The sequence below is a fragment of the Bipolaris sorokiniana genome (genome assembly GCF_000338995.1).
Source record: "Bipolaris sorokiniana ND90Pr unplaced genomic scaffold COCSAscaffold_4, whole genome shotgun sequence".
Taxonomy (NCBI): domain Eukaryota; kingdom Fungi; phylum Ascomycota; class Dothideomycetes; order Pleosporales; family Pleosporaceae; genus Bipolaris; species Bipolaris sorokiniana.
The window spans coordinates 1,237,099-1,251,965 of record NW_006911898.1 but is presented as its reverse complement, the minus strand read 5'-3'; the positions used below and the strand labels follow the sequence as shown (position 1 = coordinate 1,251,965).

Below are 14,867 nucleotides of genomic sequence, written 5' to 3'. Positions count from 1 at the left end.
TGACGCGCCTGTAGAGACTGCTACATGTGGGGGGATATCCTCCGGCCAACCCAAGGTCCTGTCCGCCTGTTTGACCTGCGACAACGGCAGATCGCTTCCTGAGGAACATTTAACATCCTCAAACAATGTCAATTTTATCATCATTTGCATGCGTTTCCATCCCATGGCCTCAGCCCATTTTCTGATTCATGTTTACGCGTTGCCATCGCGTTGCCATGGAGATGCACTGGGTAAGACGTGCCTCATTGTGTACCCGGCTCCGCTCAACTTTCCGACGAACCCCACCACTCTCAAAGTTATACTCAAAATAAGGAAAAAGGGGCCGACCCTTTTGTCCTCTGCGTGGTGCGTGCCATACGCACAAAAAAGGAGAGCGAAGTTTTTCACCGGGGCACCGACCATGCAATCTGCCATATCGATACGCTCACCGTCTTCTCCTGACCACCGAACACGTAATTTGCACCTCGAACAAGCATTTAAGCTGTCCAAATCCCCATTGCTGCACACCACTTTCAGCTGATCCCACTCTCGCGTCCACATGTAGTCGCCGAAATGCTGCTTGCTTCATCAGCTCTTCCCTACGTGGCAGTGTGTGCTTCCTTATTCCTCGTCCAAAAAGGAAGCTCATGATGGTCAAGATCATCTCCACCACGACTTTCTCTACAGCTCCACGGAGAGATTGATCAAATGAGCAAGAAAGAGCTGAAAGTCTAAATCCATCTTGAGCATTTCCTATACATTATGCGACAAGCTAACCATTTCTCATTATCCGGGACTCCGCTATTCCGTCTGATATCCGTTGCTTTGACTGCCAATAACATGTGTCATGCCCAGTCCATTTCTTGCTCGATTCTCCTGCTCAACTACGCTCAGTGGCAGTCCTTTGCCAACTCCGCACAGTACAAAAGCTGCCCACTTCCACCGGAATGGATTGATGGCAATTGTAAAGACAAACCAGTAAATCAGCTCAGAGTATGTGAAGAAATCAAATGCTCCTCCGGGGGCCTTGCTCTTGATGAACCGCGTCATGTCTATCCACCGCTTCATCCACCACGTCCTGGGTCGTGCCAGCGGGTCCACCAGATACATGAGCAGGAAGCGTGTGTAGATGCCAATGTGGTAGTTCCCGACTGTGCCAATTGCATTGACATATGTGCAGTTATTTGCGCAAATCGAAGGGTGTTCTGGAGGGAAAACCTGGAGGTACCAGTTTGGTGGATCATATGGCTCGTTGAAGACTTCCTCTGGCAGGAAGCCCAAGCTTGGTCGTTTGTATCCCGTAGCCATGATGACAATGTCCGCTTCGATCAATTTCTCTGAGCCAGGTCCATTCTTGGGAACCCCCTGAGCGCGTTTGTTGAACTTGATACCCCGACCAGAGCCATCGTACCCCATGATGTCGCCGCGCAGCCAGGAAGCTTTACCTGAGCGAATGAGGTCGAGAACCTGATCGTTTACCATTGGTGTCTCGGTGAAGAGTCCCTTTCCACTATTGGGCGCCGGCGAAATGTCGTAGAGGTCGCGGTAGAAGAATAGTCTCAGAATGTACTCTGGAATCCAGGAAAAGATTGTTTCGGAGCCGAAAATGTTGAGGGCCAGAAGAGCATCGATGAATGGATTCCGCGGGATGATCCACTTCTCACTGCGCGAAAGGACATATGCATGTTCTGCCTCTTCGTTCGCAACAAACTCCAATGCCTCAACAGCAGATGCACCTCCACCAATAATGGCCACCTTCTTTCCTTTGGCCACCTTGCCGTCTAGGTCCGAGCTATGCCAAATCTTTCCCTTGAAATTCTCCTGGCCAGGCAGCCTCGGCATCTTTGGATCACCACATGTTCCGATGGCTGCAATGACTCCATCAAATCGTCCATGGCTCGGGTCGTTGATAATCCATCGCCCGTGTGGATCCTTGTAGACCTTCTCTACCTTTGTATTGAACTCCGTCTTGTCCTCCAGTCCATATCTCTTCCACAACTGTGTAATCTGTGACACAATCTGCTGGCGATCCGGATATCCCTTCTTCCAGTGCACCGAGGGGTGGAAGCGATACATGACTGAGTGGATTTGCAGACCAGAGGTGTTGTTCACTCGGCTCCAGATCCCACCTAGGTTCTCTTTTGGCCCAGCCTCAAAGATACGGCAATCAAAGCCATGACCGACAATGTGCGAAGCAGCCGATACACCAGTGAGACCAGCGCCTATAATGGCAATCTTCGGGCGAGCAAGGTTTGAATGGGGTGGAGGGGGAGTAGGTGAAAGGAGTAAGTCAAGCACGTATTGAACCACTTGGTAAATGAAGAGGATAGGGTGTGTAACAAAGTACCAAATATAGTCGATAAAGTATCCCATCGTGAGTTGATGGGCTACAGCAATGGAACAAATTGACAAAAGGGGGCGACAAAGGATGCGCTTTGCAAAGGTTAAGTACGACAAGAGTACTTTAACATGTTACTTACTAGTGTCGGGCATCTGCGGGAAACGTGCAGCTTCAACATGGTTGTCTTGCGCATTACGCTCAGTGATGTCACAGTGATGAGTCTGACATGTGAAAGGTACCAAGTTGACTGTCAGACCTGCACGTCACGTTGCTCAGCTTAAACGAGGAAGATCCCGACAGAAAGTTGCTGACATAACGTCATCAGGTAAGCAATCTTGGACAGATCTGAGATCAATCTGGAAATTATCAACGAAACTCTCGGAAAGGGGCGAAGGGAGATGTTCTCGATTTCAACGATCGACGGCAGGGATATGCGGGTGTCAAGCGAAGAAGCTTGGACTCTTCGTTAGTGCGTATGCAGGTTAGTGCATTGTTGAACATCCTTAGCCACAGCGAGCTCTCCCGTTTAGCTTGACTCCACCCCCCAACCGTCGACGGGGGTTCTTGCAGCCATGCCATTCTTTCAAAATCAGAATGATGTCGAGACGCGTCTGTGCACAGCCGTCAACGTCGCTATACGAGCAGGCGATGCCAACCAATTACAGTCAATTGTGCTCCTGGAGCCGCTTGAGGCCAACCGCTGGCCACCAGATCATCAAGAGCTCATAAACTCGTTGAAGCAAAACTACCCTGCTTCTCATTCGGACTCTGAAAAGCGTCTCGAGGATCTGGTCAGACGTGTGGTGACTCAGACGGCAGAGTCTGAGGATGAAGAGGGGAGGCCGGTGCAATCTTGGGGATCGCTCGTCACGTTTCTTGTTGGATGGATGACCTTCCTCAGAGATGTCGACGCCAATAATCTCGTCATGGTATTCGAGATGATGACAGACCTCCAACCGTAAGTTTGACCACTATATACTACACCCAAGAGACACAGGTATTGATAGCAATGTTAGACGTGCCAACAGCGCATTGCAGCATCCTACCAAGGGCATCATGATGCTTCCCACAATCATGTACTATGCCAAGGTTTTTGCACGCGTTGCAATCGGCTTGGACAATAACCCTAGTTTGGCGCAACAGCTTCTAACTGATGTGGACGAGGATGGCCAAAGAGAATCATTACCAGAGAAGGCTGCCAACATTGTACGACAAGCTTTCATCATCTGCTTAAACGACCGCAACACTGTGCCAGGTGGCATAAAAGACGGCAGGCCCGATGGAAAGAAGGTGGGCATCTACAAGATGGCCAACATTTGTCTGAAGACCTTATTTCAAGCCGACAAGCTGGGAAGCTGCGAAACCATTTTCAACAATATTTCAAATTCATCTCCACCACTACATTTCTATCCAGCTGCGGAGCGGACAACATATCTTTACTATCTCGGAAGATATCACTTTAGTAATACCAACTTTCACGCCGCTCAGCTGGTTCTGGAAGTAGCCTACAGAGGCTGCCATAGGCAATGTCTGAAACAACGCCGCTTGATCGCTGTCTGTCTCGTCGCTGCAAACATTATTCTTGGTCGCTTTCCAAACGAACACATCTACAACGATCCAGCCAATGTTGGCTTCCGCGAAGTTTTCGTTCCAATCACTCAAGCCATTCGTAAGGGTGACCTGGAAACCTTCCGCCGCATCACAAACCTGGATCTTTCGCACCCAAGTGCCGAATTCATGATCAAATACCGCATCTTCTACCCCATTGGCAACTACTGCGAAGTTCTCGTATGGCGGTCACTCCTCCGGAAAGTATTCATCCTCACCGGCAGCATAGGCGAAACATCAAAAGCAGCAGCCCTACTCGACCTCCGCGCAGCCGTCCAAATATTTCGCTTTCTCGAGGCCCGCTCGCGAATCAAGAATGCTGCAATGGCGGCCCAGGACCGCGGCCCAGGTCGTCGCAATTTCGGCCACATCTTCCAGGACCATGCCTCAACTACAAAGTCGACGTATATTGACCCGGACTTTGCCGGCTTAGACAATGTACAGCCGTATACCCACGAATTTGATATACTGGAAATGGAATGTATATGCGGTAGTCTGATTACGCAGGGATTCCTCAATGCGTATATTGCGCAATCGAAGCAAAAGGTGGCAATTCAGGGTGTTAAAAACGGAAATCTCAATGCTGGGTTCTTGGTGCCGTGGGAAGTGAACAAGGAGAAGAACAAGGATGATGTGCTGGGCTGGAAGAAGGAAGCTGGGGGCGATGGCGGCAAAGTCGTTAGACTCTCGTTTGCAGCTCCGGCGGGCTCATAAGACGTGTGCTAGATGATACCCTTGTATTCGGTTTGCATTTTTACAAGAAAACAAAAAGACTATATATTGGCATCCTATGGAAGGATTTCAATGCATACATAGTACTAGTTTATCTCTAGCTATCTATCCATCTATCTATGTTTCTTCACACCATCATCTCCCACCACCTCCTCTTCTTATTTTCCAACATTCGTAAACCTCAAATACTTCTTAACCTCCCTCACCTCGCCAAACTTCTTCCTCGCATCTTCGGTACTCACACTCGGCGGCACAATAACATCATCCCCCTTTTGCCAATCAATCGGCGTCGCAACACCCTTTTTATCGCCCACTTGCAAACTATCAATCACCCTCAGCACCTCCGCCGTGTTTCTACCCGTACTAGCCGGATACGACATTGTCAGCCGGATCTTCTTGTCCTGATCGATGATGAAGACGGAGCGAATGGTAAATGCGATGCCGCCGGTCTTTTGCAGCGCGTCGAGATCGTCCTGCGAGATCATGTCGTAGAGGTATGCGACGTGACGGTCTGCGTCGGCGATGATGGGGAAGTGGACGGTGGTTTGCGAGGTTTCGTTTATGTCGGCGATCCAGTCGGCGTGGGAGGACAGGTCGTTGGCGCTCTGGGTGTTGCGTTAGTACGTGTTGGTTAGAATTGTTTGTAGGAAGACGACGTACGAGACCGATCATTTGGACACCGCGGGCGTCAAATTCAGGCTTGAGTTTCGCAAAGGCGCCCAGCTCGGTTGTGCAAACCGGGGTGAAGTCTGCGGGGTGGCTGAAGAGGATTGTCCATTTTCCGTTGAGGAAGTTGTGGAAGTCCTGGTCGGTATTAGTTGTTGCTTCGTAGGATGTAAGGGAATGCGTACAATATCGCCATGGGTAGTTTTTGCCTGGAAGTTTGGAGCTGGGGTCAATGGGTTAGTATAGTAATCACTATAAAGCGCTTTGCAAAATCTCAAGTACCAATTGATCCTAGCCTTAGGCGTGGTTGTTCGGCGGGAAGCGCATATCCGCGACTAAGCAGTGGGGTGATAGGACGCTGTGCCCGCAGTACAGGGCGCGCAGAGGAATGTAGAGCTCGGGAAGCTGCGCGAGGAAAGAATGAAGCCATTGTGTAGAGCACAAATCACAATGAAGTTGTCGCAAGTGAGTTCTTTAGCTCTCTAGCTCTTGTACATCGTCTGGGGGCGATGGAGATTAGTCAGTTTGGGATCCTTTTCCTATGGCGTCATCTCGAATCAGAGGGGTTCTGTCGGTCCGAAATCGGCTATGTCTTTCTCTCATAACCTTGGTGTTTGTCTTCATTTAAATCATGATTCATGACGATTGGGAAATATCACAACAGATTTCTCTGGAATTGGTTGCAATGCCTGGAATACATATCGAAAAGGATGCTGGTGTACATGCACTGGTAGCGTCATTCCTTCCACCCGCCATGCCTTACAAAGCGCCGTCCACCTTTCCATCTTTAATAGTCACTTCCAACTCATCTTGAGATCTAAGCATGAGCGGAACAACAACTCCTTTCCATAGTCGTGCTGGAACCTTTCCGTCTTCGCCCTCCTCGTTCTCAACTTTTCCACGCCACCAGCGGCAGCCCTTTGGATGCATCCGGATCTTGTACTTTCCATCCTGTAGTCCTTTCATTTTCCAATCGATCTGATGCACAACAGTAATAGATTTGTGCGGCTCCAATTTTATCAACTCGTCTACTCTCGGTCGCGTATCGGCTTTGGGGTCTCTCAAGTGACACTTGCTAGGATCTTCATGTCCGCGGACCACTTCTCCTGTTACAGCATCAAGAACCACGAGACTAGATATCGGAGCATAGTTTTGTGGCGTAGAGTCGATGATTCTCGGACGGTCGTCGAGCACATCGGGCTCTGGCTGCATGGGACCCCATGGAACAAGGAAATTTTGGTGGCCTCGAGGTTGTACAGTGATGGTTTCCTCAGTCGTGTTTTCAACGGTAACTTCTAGCGATGTGCTTTCGACCAAGCGTAGCCTCAACTCCACTTTCGGTGGGAACAGTAGGCTGTCCATGACTTTGAATGTTGCATTGCCGTGAGAGTAGCTGTTGACCAACTTTGCTGTTTCACCATGAGCTGCTGCAAATTGATCTTGGTCTCCATACATCCATTTGCTGACACCGAGGTCTTTACTCGCGAGTCTTATTCTGTATCTGTTCCCTACTCTGAGTATCGATGCCAGAGCACCCTTCAGATCAATATGCCCTAGATATACTGTCATATCGTCCTTCCAGTTCTTTGTTCGGCTGATGGGAGAAGGAACAGAGATGCATTCCGAAGTACTCTTGTCAATTTCTCCTATGTTGCTCAAATCCACTTCGGTCCATCTTGTAGTTTCCCCAGGATGTTCCTCGTGTAGGGTAAGCAAGCCATGTGCCAAGGCGTATGGGACATCGAATATTGAGCCTGCAGTCTCGATGAGTAGTGGGCGAGGATCCGTGTCGGACTTGGAAAGACGGCAGATGCCGAACACGACACTGAATGGCAATTGTCCCGATGCGTCTAAAACGCTGTAGCGGCTGTGAGGTTGTATGTGAATAGAGAATTCGCTCGTCATGGCGTGAGTGTAATAGGAGTGTCGAGAGCCAAAGCGATTCCAAGAAGGTCGATGATTCTATAAAGCAAGCTCTACGTTAGATTTGGGGAGCATGGTCGACTACGAAAATCCGTAGGCAGTGACGTCAGGTAGGCGCGTACAGTAGGCTGTGGCACAGCATGATTCCTATTCTGAGTCAATCGCTCGAATGGGGCGAAAAGTGTAAGGCGTCCAGAATTTCCCAGGATTGATTGGCCCATTACTTAATAATAACAAAATCCATCCGCATCTTGCAGCCAAAGGGAGTGCGGCACGCTATGTCTCGGATTCCGGTGCTTACTGGTTCAACAGGTTCTGTCAGCGATGTATAGACTAGGGTAACGTTCCCCACCACCCCCAAAACGATATACAAATCATGATTCGCCTACTAACTGGGTTGAGAACCATTCCGCCTTACACCGACCCAGAATTATGCGATTATACCAGGAACGTATGGTATTGCATTTGTGTCACGTGTATGTACTCGGCATATGGTGCCAAACAAGGTAATTGGAACAGGAGTATTACAGGCTTTCGAGTGTGGTTCTGTATCACATCAACCTTGACTGAAAATTAGCCAGTAGTATTGAATCTGTGTCGAGATTCCAAGCTATAATCGCTACTAGACAGACCTCTTTGGCGCATAATTATATAATGTAGCTGTTGCCTTGACAGCACAAAGGGGATGAAAATACCTTGAAGTAATCCACCAACGCGTCCCGTTTAACATCATTGGATTTTCAATAGAACCCATCACGTGAGAATAGATGTGGCATGGTCGACCATGAAACTTCAGGCAAACTGTGTTGTTTCGAGGAACCGACATAGCCATAGGATCAGACCACGTCATGTTCGCCTTGTTCGCCCCGAGTATTGCACGGGAATAGAATTCCATAGCGTAAGCTGACTTTGTAGGAATCAGGCGCACTCGTATCGCACAGTTTCACCTATACGTGACTGATCGTGATGGGAATTCTTGCAAGTGACCTTGGGAGTACCTCCTGCAGCGAAGAAAAAACATGTATATATGGCATTAAATTTGACTGCAAGTTTACATTAATGCCTACAACACCATCACATTCTTCCCAAGAGTAACGAACTTCTAACACTCAGAGTCCAAATTCTTGTTACATCTATCCTTCCTAGCAGATAACGTTTCCAACATGACTTTCCTTAAAGCCTTTTCTTTTGCTCTTGCTCTTGCGTCAGCGGTTCACGCAAAACCAATCTCTAACTCACCGACTAGAGTAGTTGCTCGACAAGCCCCACCGGAACCATCGTCGTATCCACTGGGTGATGCTTGCACGAATGAGTGGAGGTACCTAAACTTCGACCCCGATAATGAAACCGACAAGGCCCACCTAGAGCTGCTTCACAACATCCTCTGCAGCGGCGAAATGTTAGCCATCACCAGCTATGGAGCGGGTGCAGCGGAGAGGGCTCTTAAGCCATATTTGCGTCATTTTGGGCTCAACGAGGAGCAGGACGATCCTGCAGAGAGACCTGATGAGTACCACTTCCAGAACCACGTCAAGAATGTCTTGAACTTGCTCGCTGGTGATGGTGAGAACAATGTCAAACTTGGGGCTGTCGTGGGAAGCTTTGTCGTCGACAACAAAGGTAAGCTTGACTTTAGTGCCTTACGATGAAAACGTCCTAATGCACATCTTAGACTTTGGTGCAGACATTCCAAATGCATCTAACTGTGATGGACGTACTTACGCGTATACCCTGGTCGATGAACCAGTTGATCAACAGGAGAAGATCCATTTCTGCGACATAACCTGGACGGGCCGTTTAGAAAGCATTGCAGACATTGACTGCGGTGCTCTTGACCCCTATCCTAGCGTAAAAATGGACAGTATCTCCCGTATAATCCTCCACGAATGGACACACTACAGTTCGGTGGGTCCAAAAACTTCTTTGGAGGACAAAATTCAGGACAGACTCAACGATGATGGAGTATCTGCCTATGAACCTGATCGAACCCATGGTCTTATCGACCCTGAACAGGACGACGACCCGGTCGGCGCATCCCTCAACGCCGACAACTATGCATGGATGGCCTTGGATGCATACGTTAGTCGCATCTGCGCTACAGATCCTAGTGGTGACAACTGGCAGACATTCTTCACCGAGAGTAAGTTTGTTGGCACGTAAAGACTACTGTGTCGTACATATACTGATTGTGCATAGATCCTCCCGACTACGAGCGCGAAGATGATTCCGACCCTGAGACACCACCTTCCTCGAGGGCTTAGATATCATCAGCTGTAACAATGGACGTCTGGAATAGCTTGTTGAAGAGATAGTAACGAATTGCGCTGCTTTTGCATACATACATTTGCGTTTGATTTACTTTTTCTTACGTTCTTTGCACGTACACACTTAGATTAGCAATTTAGACTATCACCAGTATCAATCAAATACAATATAGGACTTCACTGCCAGCATAGTTTCAATCTTACCAAAGATAAGAACATGGTACTAGGTACATGTCACCGATCCTTAGCGGGCCTTGCTATTGGTTGCTCTTTTTATGGCGTGCACAAGTTCCCAAACGTTCCCGCAGAACAAAGTGGGACGAATACACTAATCTTGGACTAAACTATTTGTACCAACAGATTTTACTACGGATGAACGGAAGCGACTTGAGTAAGAGTTGCAAGGGCTGTGGTGCGGACACGCAATTGGGCCAGCTGGGAACCTTGAACATGACGTCACCGCGCACCAAACACCACGGGCTAACCCATGTGATTTTCCTTGGTTGCGTGGCTGGGGTATGATCAAGGTTGGAGAAGGTAGCCGAAATGAATTTAAGCGCCGTTGAGAATCCCCTTCTACTATTATTCCCGATTTGCAGTTATTACTCTGAAAGTTGTACCCAGGACTAGATCCTAGGTGAGCTAGGTATCTACACGCGTCTCGCCAACATCACCAACACCATCACATCTTCTTCATCATGTCGATCACATCATTCGACACCGCGCCCGGAAGGGGCGGATTCCTGACATTCAACTCCTCTCCTCCGCGCATCTACCTCACAAGCACGTATCCCGCTCCAGAAAAAGCGCTCCTAGCTTGGCAAGAAGAAGGCTACGATGCGCAATTCCTTCCCTACGAACCACGCAAGCAATCCCAAACCGAATACATCAATACCATCCGAAAACTCACAGAAGCATGCCAGCTCGGCGAGCATTACGCGATAATTGCGTATGGCGAGGCCGCCAGCCTTGTCCTCAAAACAGCACAGAAACCGCTGGCGAAATGCTGTGCGATTGTCGCTTTCTACCCGACGCTTCTACCCAGTCCAAAAACCATGTACCCGCGATCACACCAATTGCAGGTCCACGTTGCGTGCTTGAGTCAAGCCAGCGCCAGACCGGAGATGTGCGAGTGGAAGCTGTATCGGTACGAACGGTGTGCTTCAGGATTCTTGGATCCATCATCCCCAGCGTATTCGGAAGTAGAAGCCAATCTAGCTTGGACCAGAGCGCTGGCGAGTATCCGCAAAGGATTCGGAAAGAATGTCGATCTGGAACCCGTTGCGATTGCGCATTGGAACGCACGTTTTGAGGACGACGATCCGGATCGAGCGAGCATGGCTGTGGCCAAGAATATGACGCAGGATAGCCCGCATGTTACTATTCTTCCCACAATGGAAGGCGGTGTGGGAAGGAAGAAGTTGGCTGAGTTTTATGGGGAATTCTTCGTACCGAGTTTGGTCCCGGATTTCGATATACGCCTGATTTCGCGGACCATGGGCGTTAATCGTATCGTGGACGAGATGGTGGTGTCTTTTACGCACTCGGATGAAATTGATTGGATACTGCCTGGTGTGCCACCGACAAACAAGCATGTCGAAATAGCCATGGTCAGTATCGTGGCTGTACGAGGCGACAGGCTCGTTTCGGAACACATGTATTGGGATCAAGCTTCTGTTCTGGTGCAAATTGGACTACTGGATCCCAAGGCCGTTCCCAAGAAGCAGAAGAGCGATGGGTTGAAGACACTGCCTGTCTCAGGGGCAGAGGCAGCAAAGCAGTTGGCGGAGCCACAACAGGGCCGTTATAACAAGCTACTACAAATACACGGTCTGATGAATGGAATGAATGGGAACTAATGGCCACTTTTTTTTACTGTTTACAGCGTGGTGTTTTGGAGTACAGGATGGCAAAATCTCTATTTCGAAATTGAGAAGTCCTATCTGGTTATGAGAATCATTAATGAATCAATGTCAAATATCTTGTTTCATTACATCTTACTCCCATGTCCTTAAGTGCGTGACCTGCCCATCACCCAATGAAGCTGCAAGTCGGTAGCTTATAATCCTTCAACACCCAATACTTCCTTCTTACACCCTCCCACTCACCCTTCTCATCAAGATCCGGTACAGAAATAGTCTCCCACTCAGTATCAAACCCAGCCTCGAAGAGATCAAACTCCACAATCTTGGTGTACACATCGTACACAATCTGTCGATCGGCCCCCATACCATTGAAGAAGCCAAACTTTCCGCCTTCGCTATCTGCACCTCCTGCGGGATCGAGCAGCCCGATAACGTATTCGGTGAAAAATTCGCGCAGGGCCTTGTACTCCTCAGCGAACGTATCGAAGTAGATGGCATCGAACAGGTCGCCCTTTTCCACAAGACCGGGAACAATATCTTGCCATCGACCCTCGTGAATCACGACTCCTGGTTTTTCATGCCACCCTTGTTCTTTTATACGTTTGACCACGTCTGGGTGTGCCTCGATAATGTGATGACTTATTGGCTTCTTTTCTTGAAAGATTCCATCGATGATACCCATGCCGTGACCTACATTGAGAACCCGGAGACCTTCTTTGGGTGCTAGGAGTTCCGCAGATTTGCACATCAATGTTGTTTCCCATTCCATCATGACGCCGTTCCCTGAATCGTCTAGCAGACGATCGCGATTAAATGTAAGTTTCGAAGCAAGGTAGTTTGGATTCTCGGTCGACTCGTCGCCTTGTGTATCTTCCTGGGCTGTTCCTCCTGTTTCGGCTCCTTCTGCCACTTCTTGTACTTGAGGTTCTTCTTGTTCATCTTCCTCCTCATCCTCTTCGTCCGAATCGTCGTCTCCAAGAGGTTGGTATTGCTCCAGACGATTCAGCAGCATTTCTGCACGAACGCCAGCGTCTACGCATAGATCATATAGCTCTTTCAAGCCGAGCCTATGCGCTATACATCCTGGTGTTTCGCCATTTGAATCCAAGTCATTCCATATTGCGCCGTTTTCGAAAAGAAATTTGATTGTCTTCACGGCGCTATCCATTTCTCCAGATTCCACAGACGCATTGCCTGCGTCTCCATTTGAGTTAACATTAGTTTGATTCGCATCATCTTCATCTGGTTCGCAGGCGGCAATTGCGGCGTGTAGAGGTGTGAAGCCCGTCTCGGGATCTTGTACATTGGCAGAAGAATTTCGGAGGAGGTTGCGCAGCGATGCAGTATCGTGGTTCGCAGCAGCAAGTAGTATGCTTTGTGTTTGTAGATCGGTCTCGGTATCGAATGCTGGGTCGTCCATACTGTGTATTGGCGTTTTGTGAATGTCAATCTTGAAGAATGCGTAGAGGGGTCGCAAGTGGAGGGGCTAGGAAATTTATTGGCGCGAGTCATGCAGGGTCCATAATGAAGACTGGTGGATGTCAGTGTCGCTCTCCAAACTTTTAGTGTATCAATCTGATATGAACTTGGTAGGTGACGGATCCAGATACTATATAGCTACCGCAAATCTATTTTAGTTATAACATGTCCAACTATACGGTGATTTGTTAAACCCTCTCTATACAACAGTTCGTTGATGATACTCGAGCCCAAAGAGATTCGGCTACTTTCACAGCACAGTCATCTGATCGTGTTTGAACCGAATTGCAATAGTGTCTCTGGTTGCTCGAAATCCATACAAAAAGCAGCTTGAATGCTCATCTTCATTCCTAGGTATTCACTTTGGATTTGTATTATCTATGTTTTCAGACGGCTCACAGTCGTACGTGTGTAGAGCCTCGAAATAAGTTTAGTTGCGGATAAACCCAACAGAATCAATGAAAAGGCTCAAATCACTTGAAACGACAATATTGGTAAGATTTTGACATGGCCTATGCCACTTCCACCCACCTTAACGCCAAATCATAATTAGGAATTCCTCCATGGTATGCGAACTGCTGACCGCAGTGACAGAAAATTCATTATACCATGTAGGCTTTTTGTAGGCTCAAAGATGAGGCCCTAATGCGATTGTATCCAGGCTAGCATCTGACCAAAAGCTTGTGCTTGCGACTGTTTGATCTTCGCATCCTCGTAATCCCCAAAGACGGCGAAGCCATGAGGTACTCCAGAGAAGACTTGAATCTCGTGCTCAACCTTGTTCTTCTCCATAGCTCTCCGACCAGGTGTTAGCTCATCATCTTCTGAGAACATCGGATCATCTTTCACTGCGGCGATGTAGACTGGAGACTTGACGGCCTCGAGATCCTCTTTGTATGTCATAGTTGGGTGTGCGACAGCGCCAGCTCGAAGCACAGGTTCTTTCTTCGTTGTTCCTTGCTCTTCATCCTTTGGAGTTTCTTGACCCCAGGCAATGGTATCAGGGAGTTCAGAGGCTAGCATGAGGATGTACTTTGCGCCAAAGCAGTAACCGACACCGTAGATGCCTCCACCATTCGCGACAGCATCAGCATATTCCTCTTTGGCGCCCTCAATGACCTTGTGCAGCAACGGAAGAACCTTCTCGGGAGTGTGACGCGCGAGCCACATGTCAATCATAAATGACTTTATGCCCTCCGCCGTTCTCAATTTGACAGCCTCAAGCCAAGAAGCATCCTGCGAGACCTCGTCCATGCTGACACTGTTTGGTGCTGGGTCGTTATCGAATTGATCAGGCATCACGACCAAGTACCCTTCCGCAGCAAACTTGTCTGCTTGTAGCTGGTTGTTGGTAGACTTGACGCCGGTACCGCCCGTGAGCATAAGCAGGAGTTTCGAGGGCGAATGCGGGTAGTCGGCAGGCTTAGCAACGTAGCATTCGACACCACCGAGCTTCGTCAGATCACCTGTAGGTCTCTCGCCGGCGGGGGTAGGGCGGTCTGTCGTGCAGTGTTCCTAGTCAATCAGTACTCATAACGCAGAACGGACGGTTGTAAAGACGGATCGAATATGGAGCAGACACTAGAGACCAGGAAATGCGCTATATCCGCAGCCATGATGGACATATATAGTCTACTGTTACACGACATAGCGAATTAACTTACACCCATGCTTGGTCCATCTTGTGCTCTAGTGTCTCCAGGAAAGACGCTCTCTGGCGCTGGCTCCGGGACCTTGGCTTCTCCCTGAGGCGTCTGCTGTTGAGTATCTTGCTGCGCATCGCTCTCGGGCGCACGTGTAGCAATTTCGTTGTCCGCCATAGTGTTTATATGTATGTATGCAATAGTTGAAAGAGATCTGGTGTTAGTGAGCTGCAGGTATTCACAAATGGTCCAGGTGCTAGCCGGCCACTTACGTAGCCCCGCCCTGCCACACTTCACATTTGGCTAGAGCGGGGCTACAGAGTCACATGACCCGACGCGTCGACGCGCTTTCTGATCTTCGCTATAC

The 14,867-nt window shown here is 48.8% G+C and overlaps 7 protein-coding genes across 7 annotated transcripts; 3 read left to right on the top strand and 4 right to left on the bottom strand.

Annotated features, from left to right (window-relative positions):
• Positions 1-472: 472 nt before the first annotated feature.
• COCSADRAFT_298754 (uncharacterized protein) lies at positions 473-2,588 on the bottom strand. Its single transcript, XM_007699784.1, has one exon. The coding sequence runs from the start codon at positions 2,350-2,352 to the stop codon at positions 781-783; it is 1,572 nt and encodes a 523-aa protein (XP_007697974.1). The 5' UTR covers positions 2,353-2,588; the 3' UTR covers positions 473-780.
• Positions 2,589-2,892: 304 nt separating this feature from the next.
• COCSADRAFT_84194 (uncharacterized protein) lies at positions 2,893-4,642 on the top strand (the record flags this gene model as incomplete). Its single annotated transcript, XM_007699783.1, has 2 exons — positions 2,893-3,278; positions 3,337-4,642. 2 exons carry the CDS (start codon positions 2,893-2,895, stop codon positions 4,640-4,642), a joined length of 1,692 nt encoding a protein of 563 aa, XP_007697973.1.
• Positions 4,643-4,818: 176 nt separating this feature from the next.
• Positions 4,819-5,756, bottom strand: COCSADRAFT_84739 (uncharacterized protein; the record flags this gene model as incomplete). The annotated part of the gene is made up of 4 exons (XM_007699782.1): positions 4,819-5,265; positions 5,321-5,464; positions 5,512-5,549; positions 5,609-5,756. 4 exons carry the CDS (start codon positions 5,754-5,756, stop codon positions 4,819-4,821), a joined length of 777 nt encoding a protein of 258 aa, XP_007697972.1.
• A 241-nt stretch (positions 5,757-5,997) lies between these two features.
• Positions 5,998-6,697, bottom strand: COCSADRAFT_35007 (uncharacterized protein). The gene has a single exon (XM_007699366.1). It carries the CDS (start codon positions 6,686-6,688, stop codon positions 6,086-6,088), a length of 603 nt encoding a protein of 200 aa, XP_007697556.1. The 5' UTR covers positions 6,689-6,697; the 3' UTR covers positions 5,998-6,085.
• Positions 6,698-8,344: 1,647 nt separating this feature from the next.
• COCSADRAFT_353794 (uncharacterized protein) lies at positions 8,345-9,510 on the top strand (the record flags this gene model as incomplete). The annotated part of the gene is made up of 3 exons (XM_007699781.1): positions 8,345-8,869; positions 8,922-9,389; positions 9,446-9,510. Exons 1-3 carry the CDS (start codon positions 8,413-8,415, stop codon positions 9,508-9,510), a joined length of 990 nt encoding a protein of 329 aa, XP_007697971.1. The 5' UTR covers positions 8,345-8,412.
• A 601-nt stretch (positions 9,511-10,111) lies between these two features.
• Positions 10,112-11,851, top strand: COCSADRAFT_35006 (uncharacterized protein). Its single transcript, XM_007699365.1, has one exon. It carries the CDS (start codon positions 10,212-10,214, stop codon positions 11,370-11,372), a length of 1,161 nt encoding a protein of 386 aa, XP_007697555.1. The 5' UTR covers positions 10,112-10,211; the 3' UTR covers positions 11,373-11,851.
• Positions 11,852-13,134: 1,283 nt separating this feature from the next.
• COCSADRAFT_35004 (uncharacterized protein) lies at positions 13,135-14,726 on the bottom strand. Its single transcript, XM_007699364.1, has 2 exons — positions 14,522-14,726; positions 13,135-14,372 (listed from the first exon to the last, which is right to left on the bottom strand). The coding sequence occupies exons 1-2, from the start codon at positions 14,675-14,677 to the stop codon at positions 13,500-13,502; spliced, it is 1,029 nt and encodes a 342-aa protein (XP_007697554.1). The 5' UTR covers positions 14,678-14,726; the 3' UTR covers positions 13,135-13,499.
• Positions 14,727-14,867: the final 141 nt, after the last annotated feature.

Coding starts and splice junctions, on each gene's coding strand:
- COCSADRAFT_298754 (XM_007699784.1), bottom strand. CDS start 2,352: ATGGGATACTTTATCGACTATATTTGGTACTTTGTTACACACCCTATC.
- COCSADRAFT_35007 (XM_007699366.1), bottom strand. CDS start 6,688: ATGGACAGCCTACTGTTCCCACCGAAAGTGGAGTTGAGGCTACGCTTG.
- COCSADRAFT_35006 (XM_007699365.1), top strand. CDS start 10,212: ATGTCGATCACATCATTCGACACCGCGCCCGGAAGGGGCGGATTCCTG.
- COCSADRAFT_35004 (XM_007699364.1), bottom strand. CDS start 14,677: ATGGCGGACAACGAAATTGCTACACGTGCGCCCGAGAGCGATGCGCAG. Junction 14,373..14,521: donor AAGATGGACCAAGCATGGGT/GTAAGTTAATTC, acceptor CTGATTGACTAG/GAACACTGCACGACAGACCG.